At 42.9% G+C, this 19,169-nt stretch overlaps 1 protein-coding gene across 2 annotated transcripts in view; it reads right to left on the bottom strand.

Moving 5' to 3' along the window:
- The window catches only part of PDGFD (platelet derived growth factor D), a 149,895-nt gene that overhangs the window by 61,959 nt on the left and 68,767 nt on the right, over positions 1-19,169 (bottom strand). The window contains exon 2 of one of the 2 annotated variants that reach the window (XM_086739590.1): positions 365-569. In XM_086739590.1, the coding sequence (XP_086595716.1) occupies positions 365-569 (205 nt within the window). The remainder of the gene's footprint in view (positions 1-364; positions 570-19,169) is intronic. The other variant, XM_086739591.1, reaches the window with a different exon arrangement.

Here is a 19,169-nt window from a genome sequence, read left to right as displayed (position 1 = left end):
CCTACTGAAAAAGATGTTTTTTGCCTGGCTGAAACATGACAGAGGTGATAGAGGACAAAATCCTATTCAAGTAGTAGCTGAGCCATTAGGGTAGCTGGATTTGAGCATATAAGTGCCTTATGCTTGAAATACTACAGAAGGACTAAAACCTGCCATAACTGCTTCAAGTCCAGGACAGCTCAGTTTATTTGTAAGCTCAAAGACCAATTTGGGTTGGAAGGGACCCTTGGAGGTCTGTCTTCCAAGCACGGCCATCCTAGACTCGGACAGAGATACTGAGGTTTTGATTTGCAGTCTCATGCCGCATCCTTAAGCTGGAAGGTGGTATTAAGGAGCTTCTTGCAAACTTCCATTCACTACTCACCTGCAGATATCATTTTCAGGCTCCTCCAGTCCAAACTGATTATCAAAAGCCAGCTGAATCCTGGTGCTCTCCGGGGAGCGGAGCCGCCACGTCAGCAGGAGGTTCCTGGGGTAACTGCTGGGGAAGCGAGGACTGTGGATGCAGCCGTTCCCTGCCACGCTGATGGTCTCTTCTTTTCGGTACAAGTCTGTGAGGTGATTGCTCTCTGTTAGTAGTCACAACTTGTAGAAATTAGTATGTTGTTCCAGTTACAGGAAGGCAAAAAACACAACAGTTTATAACACAGCACAAATTATTTGCATTTAAAGTCTATAAAAAGTGGGGTCTAGGAGCAGTTATTATTAAATAGGAAGTACAGTGTATTTCCTCTTAATTCAACCCTCTATAAACAATAAGAACAACAGAACTCAGCTATATAGACTCTTTATTTTACGATAAATATGCCATGACTTTTACATTGATACCAATTATATAATTTCCTTCTTATCATTTTAGTTTTAGAATACAATTTAGACTTTAATAAAAGCTGCAAACTTGAGAACAATGAAATGAGACACAGTGAAATAATAAAAAAAAAAAAACCCAGCCCTGCTTCCCAAATCTGGTGCTCTGGGGAGAGATGCCCTCTGAACAAAAGCAGCAATAAAAGGCTGGCGTGTGCGAGTGAGTTTAAGTTTGTTTATTGTGCTTAAGTGCTTCCTCCCAGAAGCACGTGTTAGGTTACATTTTGATTTTATTTATATGGTGTGAATCATTTGCTGTCAATAGATCATTAACACAAACAGTTACTCCACGCTTACACTGATGTAACTGAAGTCAGAAACTGTCCCACCAACCCTCTTATTGAGTAACTTCAAGACAAACAGCCAAGTCTTTACTTAATTAAAATTCCACAACTTCTGCCTGAGCAATTGTTCCTGGAGTTTACTTATACTGAGGTAAAGCCTCAGCTGCTGTAAATGTCTGGCTCCAAGGATAACAGGAATTGTGGCAAGATCCAGCTCTCTAAAAGTCAAAATGTCTTCACAGTTACACCATGCACTTGCGTTGTCCAGCTGTTACTGGTACTGGAATTTGGCTCCCAGCATCAGAGAACTGCAAACAACTGCTTTTTTTTTGTGCATTGGCAACTTCAGTATGGTGAAATTTCCAGGATCAGAAGGCTCCACGGCAACACACAGATCACGGTAGGGTTCAGTTCCCGGTTAAGACGCTCAGATCTGGGCTTCCACCCATGAGACGGCTATCTGTGTTCCCCATGTGCTGTGTGGGGATCTAGGGCTTGGTTCAGTTACTCGGAGAGTTTTCTAACACCATTTAAGACACAGTACGATTTCCTGCCTGGCCTCCATAGGGACAGGGAGGTCCAGCAGCGCATGCAGCAGCCCCCAGAAGAAGTCCCGTGGAGGTGGTGCTGTCTCGCGGAGCCACCTGCGTGTGGACAAGTTAAGCCCCTTCTCAACATAGCTGGTGGGAGCTACACCCAGACAGGTCCTGAGTCAGCCACCCAACCGTATCAACCAAATTTCTACTTACAATAGGAACTCGGACACTTGCTTTCATGTAAACCCCCTAAATTCCGGTGTCCTAATCTTAAACTGGACACCATCCTCAGTACACTGCTGAATGTCAGGTCAACCTCCAGTTCCACAACAAGCAACAGAAACATAAAACTGGTGCCTTCTCCTGAAACTGGCTACTGAGGAGGAGCAAATGGGAGGAAAAGTTCTCATACCAAGCCACTCTATGAACATCAAAAATACAAAAGTAAGCAACAGCCATCTGTCACACACAGTCATCAAAGTTTTCTCTCTTAAAATAAAATCTAATGTTTGACTGAAGCTTTCTAAGCTCTTTATATAAAAGAAATATATTTGTTTCATAAATGCTTATGGAAAACAGGAACACAGAGAAATGATGCAAACTTCAATGTAAGTACATCTATTTTTCAGGTTGCTTTTCACTGGTTCCTGGCTTGTAAATACCTCCCTGCAAGTAGCTGTAAGCAAAGCATAGCTGTGTGTCAACAGTTCATTGTACCCTTCTGACAGGGTAATAATTCTAGCTTCCAAACAACCTGAAACTTAGAAGATAAAAGTCTAGGTTTCCTGTAAAAACTATTTCCAAAGATCTATTTGTGACATTTTTCTAAGATGCCTTCTTGCAAGATGAAATGTTCTCACACTCTGAGCCACCCTTTCTAAGCAAATACAGCCTTGACTCCATAGCCCACAAAGTGCAGAACTCTCCAGTTTTGTTTTGTTTTGTTCTGTTTTGATCAAACAATTTGCACTGGAAAGTGACAATTCATGAAAATAAAGACCACCCATGTATCAGTTTTGTTGCAATTTTCATTAAGGACATCTATACACAGGTCTATTTTGTATTTCATTTTATTCTATTTTTTTTTTCTGGGGGAAAAAAAGAAAAGACATCTCTGGGTTTTTTTTCCCCTAATCTGGAATGAAACAAAATGTCCAGCCAACACTACTGAGTTCTCACTGAAATACTGAGGACCTTTGGACTCTGAAAACACCCAGCACACCCAAGAGGACAAGTTACTTCAGAGGACTATGTCCAAAATATTCAAGAAAAGGCATAAAAATAAAACAGTTTTGATGAAAGTAAATTCTGGACTTTTCAGTAAAACAACAATTCCCTAAGTCAGAATGAAAGTTACTACAGTAAAACATGGCAGAACTCATCCTCTGCCTGAGAGTACTTTGCTCTTCTTTCTTGGACAGCAAACTCTTGCCATTTTCTTGCTATCAGTCAGCACTGTGTTGTTCAATGTGGTTCACGCTTCTGGAGGGAAAGTTCCCTTTTCCCAGTCCATCGTAGTAGAGGCTTTACTCTGGAGTTGTCAGCTGCTGAGATTAGAGTGACAGGGACAGTATCTTTTAAATGTTCTCATATATATATACCCCCAAACAAAAAATCTGTACACTTTACTCAGCACATAAGCTGAGAAAGTATGTTACCAGTGTTCTTGTACCCCAAGAACATAGGATCTGTCACAGCTTTTCATTTAACTTAAACTCTGAATCCCACAGACTGGAGTGCTCTGCGCGCAAGTCAATCACAGCTGACCAAGATCAGTGCTGACATGTAATGGCTGGCGCAGCTCTGCAGTATCCAACTTGAACAGGTAAGTGGAGAAATAAAGCTGCACATGTTAAAAAGCTTAAAAATCAAAGCACAGTGACTTGTTATTTCTATTATGGTAAATGCAGTAATTATAAAGTCATTACAGAGGAAAGGCTGGAGAGAAGCATGGGAAGACAATGCTCAATATAGTAAAATACAGGATATTAAAATATTACAGTATGAACATATGTCTTTTCCACAAAGGAAGTAGGTATGTTTGATGAGAATGGCAATAAAAAAGGTTTCTGTAACTCCAATGGGATGAAATGCAAAGCCACTCAGAGCCTTCACCTGATACTGGAGCAGACTCTTCAGGAGCTCTGTGACAGCTTGATTCCCTCTTACCTCTCTCCCCATGTGCTAAATTACAACCTGAAGTGGTGTAGCCAGGACTGGAACCAAGAGAAACAGAGTTTTCTAATAGGATTTTCAGTGGGATTTTGCAGAGTTAATTGGCTTAGATAGACATGGGAACACAATCAGCCCAAACTCGGTCTCTGAAAGTTGACCCCTCATGAATCATCAAGCATCTGGGAAACAGCTTGAGGAGACGTGAGCAACTCCTGTACTTTCTGTAGCACCTAAGATGTGAGACTAAAGTGACAAGACCTTTCTGAGCAGATAAGCATTATCCTTATCAGACAGACTAGGGGAACTCATGGAAACCAGACACTGGCCATGGGGAAAGTCAGGAAAAAAAAAACCACTTGAGAAAAGATGTAGGCAAAGGAAAAGGCAGTGCCTCGTTCAAGGCACTGAACTGTCCCATTGCAATGCAATACAATGCAGTATTATACAATGTCCTGAACGTCACACACTAACTGTATTCCATAATGCTTTATGGGAGTAAATAAAAGATGACAGTAGGTAATACACTGCCTGTCACATTTACTAAAAAGCATATAAAATCATTTCACAATGAATAAAAGTAGGTGTTAAGTCATAAGGCAAAAAGGCCATTCAAACAACACACAGAAGGAGGATATTCTATGGCAGGAGCTGCAAAGACATCCTTGCACTGGGGGAGGGAAACTGTCTCATAAGGAAGATGAGTGGGAAGGAAGCTAGGAGACATCCTTCACGGTGAGGCAACTCCCTGCAGAGAGTCTGAACTGACTGGGAAGCAGCTTGCTCTATATTTTATTTATCTGAACTAATCTCTCTTTTCTTTTCCTCTTAATTCTTTCCCAACCACTAGTTTTAAACATAATGGTATACATAAGAGTCCAGCTGTCCAAGTCAGAGGAGCTTCCATTTCAGTGCTCAAAGCAGCTGCACTTTCAGAAGTGCTTGCCTTCCTTCCCTTGCATGGAAGGCAGCTGGCTATCGAACTGGGAAATTCAGCTCAGTCTTCAGAAAACTGTGCTTGTCTCAATACTTTCCTCACTGTGGGTGCCCAGCAGATCCAATGTTTGTCCTTCCCAGCTAGGGTATGTTCTCCTAACGCCATACTGCATGAGCAGCAAGATTCAGAAACACAAAGTTCATCCCATGTTTGCTCTGGATGCCTGCGTTTCCTTGCAAGTTTTAGCAATGTATTGACACGTTCTTGTTAAAACTACTCCCAGTCATAACATACCTGCTATAGAAAGAAGTTTGTTTTTATTATGATCATTCAACAGACAATGAATTCCTTCGCTAAAATAAAAAATCCCACAAAGCAAACCAAAAGGCAATTACTGCTTGCTAATAGCTAATGTCACATCTGTTCTTGGATATCCATTGATCAAGGAGAGTTTGTACACGTCAATTCCTCCAGAAAGAAAAATTCAGAGAATGACCTTGTCTAAGGACAAGGAACATTTAGTTCCACTTTTCTAAGATTTCTGGAATTTTAGCCTCACTTCCTAAGGTGTTGTCCTGTATATAAGTTGGTGTCTGTTTTTTTCCCCTTGTAGAAGTGGTTGGCCAACCTCAGCAACTTTGATACAGTAGTAGAGGCTGAAAAGATGCCCTATTCTGACATTTTTATGACAAGAAATATACCCTCTTAAATCCCATGGAGCGTAACCTGACGAGCTCATCCTCTGCTACAGCTGAGGAGAGAGTTGCTGGAAACCACGTGAAGTTCATTTTACCACTAGTGAAACTATTTGTTATTTCAGCAAAGAACCTTACGAGTTTGCAGATAAAACCCTCTTCTCCCATAGCTGCTCTCTTTGAAACAAATATAGTGGTCAATGGTTTGCCACCAGTTTTTAAACAAATGAGATAACCTTTGGGGAGAATAATAGCTCTTCAGTTCCTTCAGTTGAAAATTAGCCTGATCTAAATAGCCGAACCCACAGAGTGACAAGCAAGGAACAGTAAAACATTTTTGAATCCAAGCCACAAATCAGTTCATCCCAGGGACAGGCATGCCAAGCAAGCTGTATTTACAGCAGCCTGTTCAGATATTCACTGAATTTTTTTTATTCCCCCACCGTCCTGCAATAAGGCAAAACTTTATTTGTCATCCATAAGGTTCTGTCTAAATCAGAGGAAAAGAGGACAGAGTTCATGGTTGAAACAGAGTATTCCAAAGCCGGTCACAACTTGTTGGGAAGAACTGAAACTGTAAGGTCATTTACCTTGTCAATAATGATTTTTTTTTTTTAGTGAATATAAACAATAAAATGAAACCTACTCAGTGAACACAGCACCACATTTCTGCTCTCCAGTGAAGAAAATAATACTATATGGTAGTATCTGTCTTAAGACATCTCTGTCCTTATCAGGACAGAGGTCTAACACATCCAGGTGAGCTCTGCTCCCACCATGATTCACCAGCAGTTCTCCAAGAATCATAGAATCATAGAATCATAGAATGGTTAGGGTTGGAAGGGACCTTCAAAGGTCATCTAATCCAACCCCCCTGCAAGGAGCAGGGACATCCCTGACTAGATCAGGTTGCTCAGAGCCTCATCCAGCCTGGCCTTGAACGCTTCCAGAGATGGGGCCTCCACCACCTTTCTGGGCAACCTGTTCCAGTGTTCTATAACTCGCATCGTAAAAATTTTTTTCCTAATTTCTAATCTAAATCTACCCCCCTCTATTTTAAAACCATTACCTCTTGTCCTATCGCAACAGGCCCTACTAAACAGCCTCTCCCCATCTTTCTTGTAGGCCCCCTTGAGGTACTGGAAGACCGCTATCAGGTCTCCCCAGAGCCTCCTCTGCTCCAGGCTGAACAGCCCCAACTCTCTCAGCCTGTCCTCATAAGAGAGGTGCTCTAGCCCTTTTATCATCTTTGTGGCCCTCCTCTGGACCCTCTCCAACTGGTCCATGTCCTTCTTGTGTTGGGGGCTCCAGAACTGGACACAGTACTCCAGGTGGGGTCTCACCAGGGCAGAGCAGAGGGGGAGAATCACCTCCCTCAACCTGCTGGCCACGCTCCTCTTGATGCAGCCCAGGATACGGTTGGCCTTCTGGGCCGCAAGGGCGCATTGCCTGCTCATGTTAAGCTTCTCATCCACCAGCACTCCCAAGTCCTTCTCCTCAGGGATGCTCTCAATCCATTCCCCGCCCAGCCTGTATTTGTGCCTGGGATTGCCATGACCCAGGTGCAGGACCTTGCACTTGGCCTGGTTGAACTTCATGAGGTTGGCACGGGCCCACTTCTCCAGCCTGTCAAGGTCCCTCTGGATGGCATCCCTCCCTTCCAGAGTGTCGACGGCACCACACAACTTGGTGTCATCGGCGAACTTGCCTAGGGTGCACTCTATCCCACTGTCCATATCGCCGACAAAGATGTTGAACAGGGCCGGGCCCAGCATGGACCCCTGAGGGACGCCACTCGTGACCGGTCTCCACATGGACATTGAGCCGTTGACCACCACTCTCTGAGTGCGGCCATCCAGCCAACTCCTTATCCACCGAGTGGTCCGTCCATCAAACCCATGTCTCTCTAGTTTAGAGAGAAGGATGTCGTGCGGGACAGTGTCAAAAGCTTTGCACAAGTCCAGGTAGATGATGTCAGTTGCTTGTCCCTTGTCCACCAATGCTGTCACCCCGTCATAGAAGGCCACCAAATTGGTCAGGCACGATCTGCCCTTGGTGAAGCCATGTTGGCTGTCACCAACCACCTCCTTGCTCTCCATGTGCCTTAGCATGGTTTCCAGGAGAATCTGCTCCATGACCTCACCAGGCACAGAGGTGAGGCTGACCGGCCTGTAGTTACCTGGGTCTTCCTTATTCCCCTTTTTAAAAATGGGGGTCATGTTCCCTCTCTTCCAGTCATCGGGGACCGCACCAGACCGCCACGACTTCTCAAATACGATAGCCAGTGGCTTGGCAACTTCATCCGCCAGTTCCCTCAGGACCCGCGGATGGATCTCATCAGGACCCATGGACTTGTGCACCTTCAGGTTCCTCAGATGATCCCGAACCTGCTCTTCGAGTACAGTGGGCAGTTCTTCATTCTCGCAGTCCCTGCTTGCACCTTCTACAGCTTGGGCGGTGGGACAGGAACTCTTGTCGGTGAAGACTGAGGCAAAAAAGTCATTGAGAACCTCAGCCTTCTCCATTTCCTGGGTAACCAGGACACCAGATTGGGATCACCAGTAATGAAACAGGAATAGCACAACAATGGCCAGGCTAAAAATTTTAAATTGTCTCTTATGGAGGCACTAAGCTGAGAAAACAGTCATTCTGGTATAAGGATGCGTATGTTAAAGTATAGTGGGCCAGTGGATCCAGTCCAAAGGATTACTTCAGGTTGCTTTCAGCTTTGCACAACTTCAATGGTCCCATTTATTTCAAGAAGACTACAAGCTCACATAGTTAAGCTCATATTTAAGGAGTTCACTGGATCAAGACCCAAATAAGAGTGCAGCATTTTAACACTACCCTATGTCTTATTTGGCACCCGGCAACCGAGCAATTAAAAAGTGGACCCAAACCCCACAGGAGCTGATGAAAGATGCTCAGCTTGGTTGGCTTGTCACTGAACTTCAAAGAAGCAGCTCCGGGTACCTGCTTTTTCTCTTTTCAACAGGCCCTTTCTTTTTATCAGGAGCACAAAAGATACTCCAGGCATCATCAGAGTTCAAATCCAAAGCATGACCCATTCTGTCACCGATGCAGTATCAAAAGATGCTGTGTGCATGTTCAGCCAAATTCAGACCTCACGTGCATTCACTCAGCTCCTTCTGAATCCCTGAGCTGTGTGGAGACCTTTGCTAGAAGAATATGTTTTATATCTATACAGGATATAACAAAGCAATGAAAAATCGAACTGCAGTTGAAAGAAGCAAAATTAGCCACTGCAGAATGCCAGTACAGAAGGTATCAGAGAATGAAAAAACCTCAGTTGCCTAAAATTCAATTCAGAGCCATCATCCATTTAATAACAGAATGGTTAATAGTCTGCCTGTGCTTCTGTGCACAGTAACCCCACGAGTCTTGGCATTACATAGTCAATCTAGAGTTGACTAGGACCTCAGCAAAGACCACTCATGAGAATATTAAGTAGGTAACTGATAAGGAAGTCCAGGTATATAATTCATACAGACAGCCTGCTACAATGCTTCTCACTATAATAAGCATTATTTTATTTGCATTTAATAATATTATTTGTATGGTGGAATGGTCACCATAACTGCATTTTGAATGCGGTACTAAAGAAACAGGCCGAAAATTAAGAACAAGCTGGACTGCATTTTGGTAGGATGAAGGCTGTGACTCTCCTATGTCCCTTTTGGTGGATGCCTTGCTCAGGCTTCCACAGATGATTATCAAGAAAACAATTTCTTACCTATTTTTATGGAGATATCAAACTCTATGATGTTTGCTTTTTGCAGCGACTTCTACTACTTGCCTTTATTTGACTTCTTGATAGAGATATTGTTCTACATGAAAGAACATGGTTGATGTATTTTATTAAAGCAAAAGTGTCTACAGAAAAGTAACATATGTTAGGCCAACATATAAAAAAACTTTGTTAATTGCTAGTTCTTTCATGGGTGGTAGTGTTGCAATACATCTCTCTGTTGGACTCTTAAACCAACAGCAAACCAAACGTATTTTTTTCTTGGGATTCCACAACTAAGTATGAAAAATGTGTATATCAAGAACGTGTAGCTCTAATGACGTGGAGTACGACTAATACATATAACCCCATGATCATGAGAATAAAAATACATAAAACTTTGAGAAACCATGAGAAAAAATAAACAGGAAAATTACTCTCCTGGTGGTGCAAAGAGCTTAAGGGAAATCTGATAACTGAAGCAGAAGTTTGCAGTGAGCACCAACACCTCCATGAGAAGGCTGGTATATAACAAACTTGTGCACTGCCTTGGACAAGATGATGCCAATTATAGACACGATTACTATTAAGCATGAATATCAACACTGGACTTTGGCTGACATTGTTTTTAAAAAAAGTAGCACATGGCAGACTTAGGCACTCCAGGTTTTCCTGTTTAAGCAGTGGCTTCAAGTAAGCAGACCTTTGCGGGAAGCCTTCTTCAAATACTCCTGCCGCAACAAAAATATACTCCCATTTCATTTTCCCTTCATTATTTTCCAAATTTTTATGACCAAGCAAGGACTTTTTTGCCTCAGAAGTCTGGCATGGCTCAAGTCTTAAAATAAGATAATTTATTTTAAGATATTGTTTTAGAAACTGTTTCAGTCAAGCACTCCTAAGAATCAAGAAGATGTGGAATTTCCTTAAAGAAAGAAAAATGTCGATACATTCATACAGTCAAAGGGGGAAAATCTTCTTATGTTAAAAATATTGTGGCAGAGAGACACACAATTACTGAGTGGAAGGTCGTATGTTAGAAAGTTAGGCAGTAAAAGTAGAATCTGTTCCAAAAGGCAAATCAAGGCAATTTTCTCTTGTAACGTGATTTCCTTACCCTCTATGTCAGTATTGAATATCTGAAACCTCTGGAAGGGAGTGAAAGGTCGCTTCTTACAATGGAAAGCCTAGCAATAGTATTCTAGCAGACACTGTTTCCTTGGACTGAGTTTAATTTTAGTCTCTTAGGGTCTGTATATCAACTGATTGCACAAAGTTAAAAGCTTGTGGGGATATTTCAGTCCCTTTAAGGTAAGTGTGTTAAAGACTGAAGTACCTTAAAGTTACCTGGATCTTAAAAAAAAAAAAAAAAAATAGGCAGATCTCACTACATTAAGAGATGATTGTTGGTAGTCCCTTCCTTTTCCTGTAGTAGCCTAACAGCTAAATCTCACCCAAGGGAACAGGAGCCTGTGTTGTGCTGCTTCTATCTGCTTGAGAGAATTCAGACCACTTCTGTCTCCTCTCAAGGAATGGACAGGTTCTGGATGCTGCTTCAAAGGTCAGTTGTCCATCTTCCAAGAAATGATTAGAGGTAAAATGCAGAAGCAGCTCTCGGAGCAGAGGCCAGAACTCAAGACTTTGGCACAAAGTAAAGATCCAGCACCTTCTCTGTTTTTTACTCCAAGGTATGCTGTCCCGGGTCTTGGACAGTTTAGACTAGAGCACACCACAGCTCCTTTTTTATCCTCATGCCTTCGTTTTCTTTTTCTAGAAACCACAGCACTGTGGCAAAGAGGGCAGTAGACACTGAGGTCTTTTCCCAGCATGGAGGCGGAGCGGAGCACAAGTAGGGCCACAGGGACGGCTTTCCATCATTTAGATAAAACCCCTATGTTGAGAAACAACATTTCCCCAGTCTGGAAAGCAATTTAAGCCATACATACTGAAAGTACTGAGTACTTTAAGTGCAGAGAATCTTTCCTGTAAGTGCCTGGGATTTTCTCTGGAGGTTTGGCATTAGAATGCTGCAGAGCTGTCATGTGGATAGATACTGCAATTTAACAAAGTTTCCAGGCACATTCATAAAACTCTTGGCTGTGGCCTTCCTTTATTGTTATTACCTTGCACCAAAGGATCATCTAGAGATTTCTTTAGTCCTGCAGCAAAGAATGAAAATACATGTGGTGAAAGAGCAGGAGAGCTCATTCACTGCCAATATACGGGGACCAGCAGCTAGGAAGACGATGCTGGTGTACATCAGCACAGCTAACAAGCTCAGGAGGAGTTGCTGTGCCATGTGCAGCAATGATGTCTCACACCAGCACAGCCACATCCTCCTCACTGTAAGTTGAAACCAAAATTGGAAATGGAGTTGGCTCCAAAGGCTTGATTTACACATCCCAGCTTCCCAACTCCTTTCTGGAAAAACAGCTGTTTGGCTTGGTACCAAGAGGAAATGATTGAAAGCATTCCCTGTAGGCTGCATAGAGGTGTTTGACAGAAAAAGAAGAGCCTAAGAAGTTCTGGAGCTAAGCCACCATTCAGGCTCAACTCGTGCTGCTGCCCCATGCAATCTCCGCTGCAGCCATCCCACCTGCGCTCAGCCTCAGCAGCACAGGGCTTCGTGTATGATTGGTTGGTCACAGCTCTGCAGCGAGGGTCAGGATGTCAAGTAATGAGAATCATGTCATTTTTAGTTCTGATTGTGGAATCTACCAGTCATTTAGTGAAGCTTACTGCATGAGTTGAGCCATGTAGTGCAAAACTCTGTTCTCTTGCTGCTTCCTCATTGTAGTGCCCAACACCAAAGGGGCAAGGTAAAGTGTAATGCAATGTCAATTTAAAAAAAAAGTTTAAAAAGTAGTATAAAGACACACACAGGTAAAGGTAATCCCAAGGTCAGAAGACTGTTGCATTACAGTTGTTTGTTTACCAGTGGATGTCTCATTGGTTTTGCTCTCTGTCTGCATGAGCCTAACATGTTCATCGTTGATTTTGTCGCAGTTGGAGATTCTGATCAACACTGTTGTGTGTGCACTATGGAAACAGAGCATGAGATAACCTCTCCTCTGAAAAGTTTACAGTTTACAAGATAAAGGATGGAAGAACTAGAGAAACATTTTATATATATATCATTTAGCAAACCAGTGATGGGACAAAGAATTAAATATATCTTTCCAGATTTCTAGTCCAAGCCCTCACTGGGCAATGCCCTTAGAAAACCAAGTTTTGTTCTTTACCCACAAGCTTCTAGATTAGATGTGAAAACTACAAATAACAACAATTAAAACAAAGCAGTAGGTTACTTCCTCCTTTTCCAGCAAATTGGTTCGCAATAAACGGAATATGTACATGGAGGTTTTCTTCTTAAGAGAAAGGTATTTTGTCCATTTCACCCATTAAATAAACTTCACCTCACACAATTTCAGCTGAAAAACATGCGATCAGAGCAGAACTGGGACCTTCTGCTGCAGATGTTCTCAAAGCTTTCATAAGATGTTTCCCTGCTCTTAAGTTTGTTGAGTTAGAGCCACAACAGATACTGCATGAGCAGATGAAAACACACTGAAACCTGTTTGGAGGAAACGATATTCAGGACTCGGCTAAGATTCCATGCAAAACAGGCATTCTGTATCTTTATGTTCTGAACAAGACTGAGTATCCTGTTGGCAAATCAAAAAGTAATTAAATAATCCTTTGCTTACATCGGCCTTGAATGAACTCTCACTTTTAAACAGAAAACTGGTGTTCCCAGAGTAATCACACTGGAGGTAAAGCCAAACTTCAAAGTTGTCCTTTGACTGCAGATTCAGTGGAAAATTTGAGAGAAGAAGAATTGAGCAGTTACAATGATAAATTCAGCCAGCTTTGGCTCTGTATCTCGCCAGCAGGAACATGAAGCAGCACATTTCACTCCTCCAGCTTTCAGAAGACATATGAGACGACGTAACATTCAGGAGCAGACCGTGTCACAGACCCCTCACCTTAAAGCTTCCAGAGAAACATGGTGAACCAACCAAACTCAGTTTGCTGAAAGCCTGATACTGTGGAGAAATGCCTGTACATGTTAGGGCAGAGGATTTAAGGAAGAAATCTCAGGCTCTGCCTTACTCTTCTTGACCTAGATTGCGTATCAAAAAAGCAGAGAAACACACCACAGTGCCATGTATGAGGCTGGACACCAGACGGGACTTTGATGCCTGCTCAGGTATGACCAGAGTAGGTCCCTTGGAGCACGTGGGACCCAGCATGTGGAGACCAATGTCAGACCACCAAGACTTGCAGCCTGCAAGTAGCCCTACGGCGAGAAGGTCTACCCTCCAACTCTGTTGACTGGGGAAGTCAAAGGGGACTATTTCACTGCTCTCTCACTCCAGCTTTGTGCTGGTATTGACGTTGCACATCTGGACAAGTGTCATGTGTTGAGGTCCTGTTCACTAGGAAGGCACAGCTGCGTGTTGACTATTTAACAGAGCTCCGAGCAGCTGTCTGGCCGAGGAGGAGCCTGATAAGAGGCTTATGTGACTGAGATAAAAAGGATGAGACAGTCCAATATACACAGTACTCTCACATAATTCCATTCTGTGAACACCCTGTATGACAGCTATTGAATGGAGACAGGGACATACTGCATCATTTTCCAGGAAAAAAATTTCCACACTAATGCTTGAAATGCAGGAGGCTACCTTGGCACTCTTTGGACTAACAAACAAGTTACTTTTACTCAGTTAGCTTTGTATATTTTCATGCCAGGTTGAAATCTAGCCCAAAAGAGGAAAAATGTTAAAGTTCATGTGTTTGACACAAGAAAGAAAAGCAAAAAATTCAGCTTGGCAGAACAGATATGAAAACAAGATTTATGACAAGTTTGGTGTAAGGAAAATTGTATTTTTCTGGTTTCTATTTTTTTTGAAAGAATTACAGAGACCTTTTTTTTTGCTGTTTGTTTGCACTTCTAAACTGCTTCAGTCATTCCTGTTGAGTTTTTCTCAGTCTTTTCCATGGAAATCATGGAAGAACAGTCCATCAAAGGATAAAATTTTAAACCTTTCTTGATTTAGAGACTTCAGAAGTCCTACTTTACAGCAGACACTCAAGAGTACTCAATAAGACGGAACAGCAACAACCATTTTTGGGTTCCCTAGGGTGAAATGCTCTGGGGTTTTTTATAGCCTAGACTGTAATGAAGAAAATACCAGAACTACGACCTTGAGTATCTCCTAGTATAAACAATAATTAAATAACTCACATATTTTATAACTAACAGCTGTTCCATGTGTTACTAAAATCACTAGTGTAAGTAGTGTGCTATTTAGACAACTCTACACTACTGTCCTATCAGTTGCTGACCTGTGTATTCTTTTCCTTGATTTAAAGTGGTTTTTTTTTTTTTCATTCTTCTCATCTCACACCACCTCCATCTTTCTCAAACTTTCACTTCTGATTTTTTTTTACGAAAACAAACTTCCTACATCATAAACCTCATGAGCTGTTAGGAACATTGATTCACTCCGTGCTCAGTCATTTCTCCTCTCTGCTCACAGCTGAAGTTGGGCAGCTGCAAGGACCAGTGAGATGCTGGACTTGGCTACAGTGGTAGGGGAGGGGAACAGACACCAGCTCAAGGAACCTGCAAGAGCACTGGGGGAATTGAACTGAGACGTTTCACCCCACCTCCTTCCTACACACCAGATTTACCAAGCCAGTCCTTGCCCTCTCAGTGCACAAGATGTGGGGCAGGGTTTCGGAGCCATCACCCTTGCTGTGGTCCTTGAGAGCATCATGGGCTACAGATGGGATGGAGCATGCTATGCCATGGGCTGCCCACATCCACACTCCCTTTCTGAATTACAGGTCCATTTCTGTTTTTCAAATCCACACTGACATGAGCAAACACTACCAAGATTTGTGCAGCAAACATTTGGCAAGGAGAAGGCAATCCTCCCTCCCTCCCTCCCTCTCTCCCTCCCTTCCTCCCTTCCCTCCTTGCCCGGGTGCAGCAGGGTCAGTACTGGCATGCACTGGCAGAGGTGGTGGCATTCCCAAAAAGCAACAGGAAAATCTGAAATCCCAGCAGAAATGCAGATCACAGCCTGCCAAGGGTTTGTCTGATATACAACTGCAGGGTAAAGGCCATGAGTCTTCCTGATTCATTGGCTTTAATTAAGGGACTGGTAAACCCCCAGCTGCCAGTTCAAGTCTACCTACATACACATTTACTTGGTTATTTCATACATAAAGCTTACAATAAAATGCATTTCTTTTTTGTTCCTACTTTTTAATGGATGCAGAGAAGCATTCTGTCAAGAAAGAAACAAATGCTCCACTAAACCCATTTCAATGGACAATTTGTTTCTTCAATGCAGCATTTAAGTAATAAAGAAAGAATAAACATAAAATTCTCCTAAGAAATAAAATGAAAACACCCTTAAAAACACTTGTCTGAGGCATATTAGGATGCTAATAAATTCAGATCAGACATTTACAGACAAAGCTCACTCGCCAAATCCATTTTCATAAAGCAGTACGACAACCTGGAGCAGGATCATTTGCTTCTGTAAATCAGCAGCATCCTTACAGTGATCACAGCTATTTACATCAGCCGAGGACCTGACCACAGCAGCAGATGAAAGGGGGAAGACAAAACAGTACGAACAAGATGCAGCATCTGAGAAAGAGGAGGAGCAGTAAACGGCCAACGCAGTGATATACCTGACTCATGAGAAATTGAACTAAATCAGCTCATAGTAATAGCAAAGAAAATTCAAAGTGTGCCTCCCCGACCCAGTAATTAGACTTGAAGAAATAATGGATGTTTTTCATTCACAGGTTGAATTGCGAAGGGGAAGATTCATATTTATATCAACATGGGATGATTTATTTGATCCACAGCAAAACATTTTATTTTCACGTCACTTAATCCTGAAAATACATTTCTAAATAAATATTAAAAGATAAAATGACCATTTTTTTTTAAATTTCTGAATTATCTTCTAGATACAAAAGTAATGGCTGAATTCAAACAAATTTCTGAATTCCATTCACTACTTTTCACATTTTCAGTGGGGTTGTAATTCCCAAGAGAAAACAAAAAAAAAGGGTCCATAAGGCACCCTTGAAAGTCTCACCCATTTGCACTGGGGATGCTTGTATGACTCAGAGAGAGCATCAGCTCATCAACCGGTGCAAATCAGAATTGCTCAGTTGACTAAAACAGAGCTGGTCTGATTTATGGTCCTGGAGCTGGGGCTGAGCAGTGAGTGTGTGGTGAAAGCAGCTGCTCTTCAGCTGGCAAGAGCAAGACCTCTGAGCTCCCTGCCATTACTGGAGAGCAAAGGAAAACACTCAGCCCTTTACCAGAATGCAATGATCAATGCCTTCACCCAGGCAACGTAATTCTTGCTACGTTTTCTCCTTTCCCGGTCACATACTTTGAACAAAATTTCCACTACTGCACAGAGTCAGAACACAGATGCTGAAGTAAGAGTTTGACATTAAAATGCAAGGTTTACCATTTATAAAATTTCTCAAATGCTACATCATTTGTGAATTTTTTAAAACTAATATAATCATAGAATCATAGAATGGTTTGGGTTGGAAGGGACCTTCAAAGACCATCTAGTTCAACCCCCCTGCAAGGAGCAGGGACATCTCCAACCAGATCAGGTTGCTCAGAGCCTCATCCAACGTGGCCACCACCTCTCTGGGCAACCTGTTCCAGTCTTCTATAACCCTCAGTGTAAAAAAATTTTTTCCTAATATCTAATCTAATCCCTTTAACATTATGTTACTTTTATCTAATCCCTTTAATATTGTGTTACTGACATAGATTGTTTCAGGCCCTTAATTAAAAATTCACCTAAAATCTTGTTGTCGTGGTTTTGTTAGTGAGGGGGGGCCTAAGGTGGTAGCTTCTGTAGGAAACTGCTAGAAGTCGCTCCCCTTTGCTCAGTGGACTCAGCCGGGCCTAGGGCGGACCCGCTGCTGGCCAAGGCTGAGCCGATTGGTAGCAGAATGTTCCGTGATAACGCCTCTGCGATAACGTATTTAAGAATGGGAAAACAGGAAAAAAAAAGAGAGAAGAGAAGATGTGAAGAAGCTGAGCTGGGGCAGAGGCGCAGAGGGGCAGGCGCAGGCCTCATGGGCCTTGCAGGCCTCACCCTCTGGCCTCTCGCCAGGCAGCCGACTGGGCCCGACTTGGTCCAGCCCGGCTGCAAGAAGTGGAGAGGAGATGAGAAGTGAATAAGATGTAAAAAAAGATCCTGAGAGACATCTACCAGCCTGTTGTGAGGAACGGCTGCAGACGCCAAGGTCAGTTCAGAAGGAGGGGGAGGAATAATGCGGCTCCTGGCCAAGATTCCCCTGCAGCCTGTGGTGACGACCATGGTGGAGCAGGTTGTCCCCCTGCAGCCCATGGAGGTCCACAGAGGAGCAGAGATCCACTTGGAGCCCGTGAAGGACCCCGTACCGGGGGAGGTGGATGCCTGAAGGCAGCCGTGGCCTGTGGAGGGCCCGCTGGGACAGCTGTTCTAGAGGGACTGCACCCGTGGAAGAGATGACCCACGCCGGAGCAGTTCCACGAAGGACTGTGGCCCGTTGGAGGGACCCCACGATGGAGCAGGGGACGAATGTGAGGAGTTCTTCCCCCGACTATGAAGCAGCGGCGTGAAACAACATGTGATGAACTGACCGCAACCCCCATTCCCTCTTCCCCCCTGTGCCGCTCAGGGAGGGGAAGGTGGTAGAGATAATGTTAAGCTTGGGAAGAGGGAGGGGTGGATGGAGGTTATCTTGTTCTCTGTCTCATTATCCTGCTGTTTGTAGTAATAAATGAATAGTTTTCCCCAAGTTGAGTCTGTTTTGCCCGTGACGGTAACTTTAAGGATTTCTCCCTGTCCTTATCTCAAACCTCAAGCAGTTTTTCCTTATATTTTCTCTCCCTGTTCTCTTGGAAGGTGGGGGGAGTGAGAGAGAGACTGCGTAGTCTGGTCCTGATCAGGGCTGAACTACGACACTTGTCAATAGCAGATTCCTGGGCATAGTATTTGACTTCAAGGGTTTCTTTTTCTCCTCCTTGAATCATCTGAAATATTTCCATGTGGCCATAAAAAGACTGCTTTTAAGAAATAAGTCCTGAACAAAATGCCAACTAGTCATTGGAAGCCTATGAATCAATTAGATATATGCTGAGTTCTTCACATTGTCCAAATACAGGTTGCTGTCTGTGTCAAGACGCAGAATCACCAGTCTTTGTGTACTACAACAATTAGTCAAGAAATCCAAGGGCAGAAGGGTCAGATTAAAAAAAAAAGTTTGAATGAGTTTGTTCTGAAAACACACACTGGCAACAGTACCTTGTTAAAAGGAATATTAAAGGATAAAAAGTCAAGCCTACTGCAGGCTTGAAAAAGGATAAACAATAAAAAGAGTACTAAAAAAAACTGGAGGATTTATCTTCTTAGTTGAGAGTGTACAGCATGGATGCAGAGATTAATCCTTTTTCTCCCCCAAAAACACAAGAACTCACATGCTGGATCAACTATTAGAGAGGGAAAAAAGTTTGCAAAGATCAACTTTCTACCAGAATGTAACGCACAGCTGATTACAAGGAAGCCTGCAAACTGTATTTTCTCTCAGAAACTAAAGGAGCAAGAGGCAAAGACTGTCAAAGCATTTGACGTTGCCATAAGTATCTAAGGTTAGTGGAAGGGCATTAAAGGTAGTATTACTCTCCAAATTCGACAGCGGTAGATAAGAGAAGGGAGTTTTCTTGGCTTCTGGAAAAGACAAGACACATGTAAAAGCTGTAAATTATTAGCATCATCATAGTAGCAGCAGTGCTGTTAATATACAGCAACTTCCAGCAGACTAAGACCAAAGCTCTGTTATGGCAGGTGTTGACAAATATAATGGGAAACAGACTGCAGT

This window comes from Chlamydotis macqueenii, chromosome 1, assembly GCF_036417535.1.
Source record: "Chlamydotis macqueenii isolate bChlMac1 chromosome 1, bChlMac1.mat, whole genome shotgun sequence".
Taxonomy (NCBI): domain Eukaryota; kingdom Metazoa; phylum Chordata; class Aves; order Otidiformes; family Otididae; genus Chlamydotis; species Chlamydotis macqueenii.
This window is presented reverse-complemented; position numbering and strand designations above follow the sequence as displayed.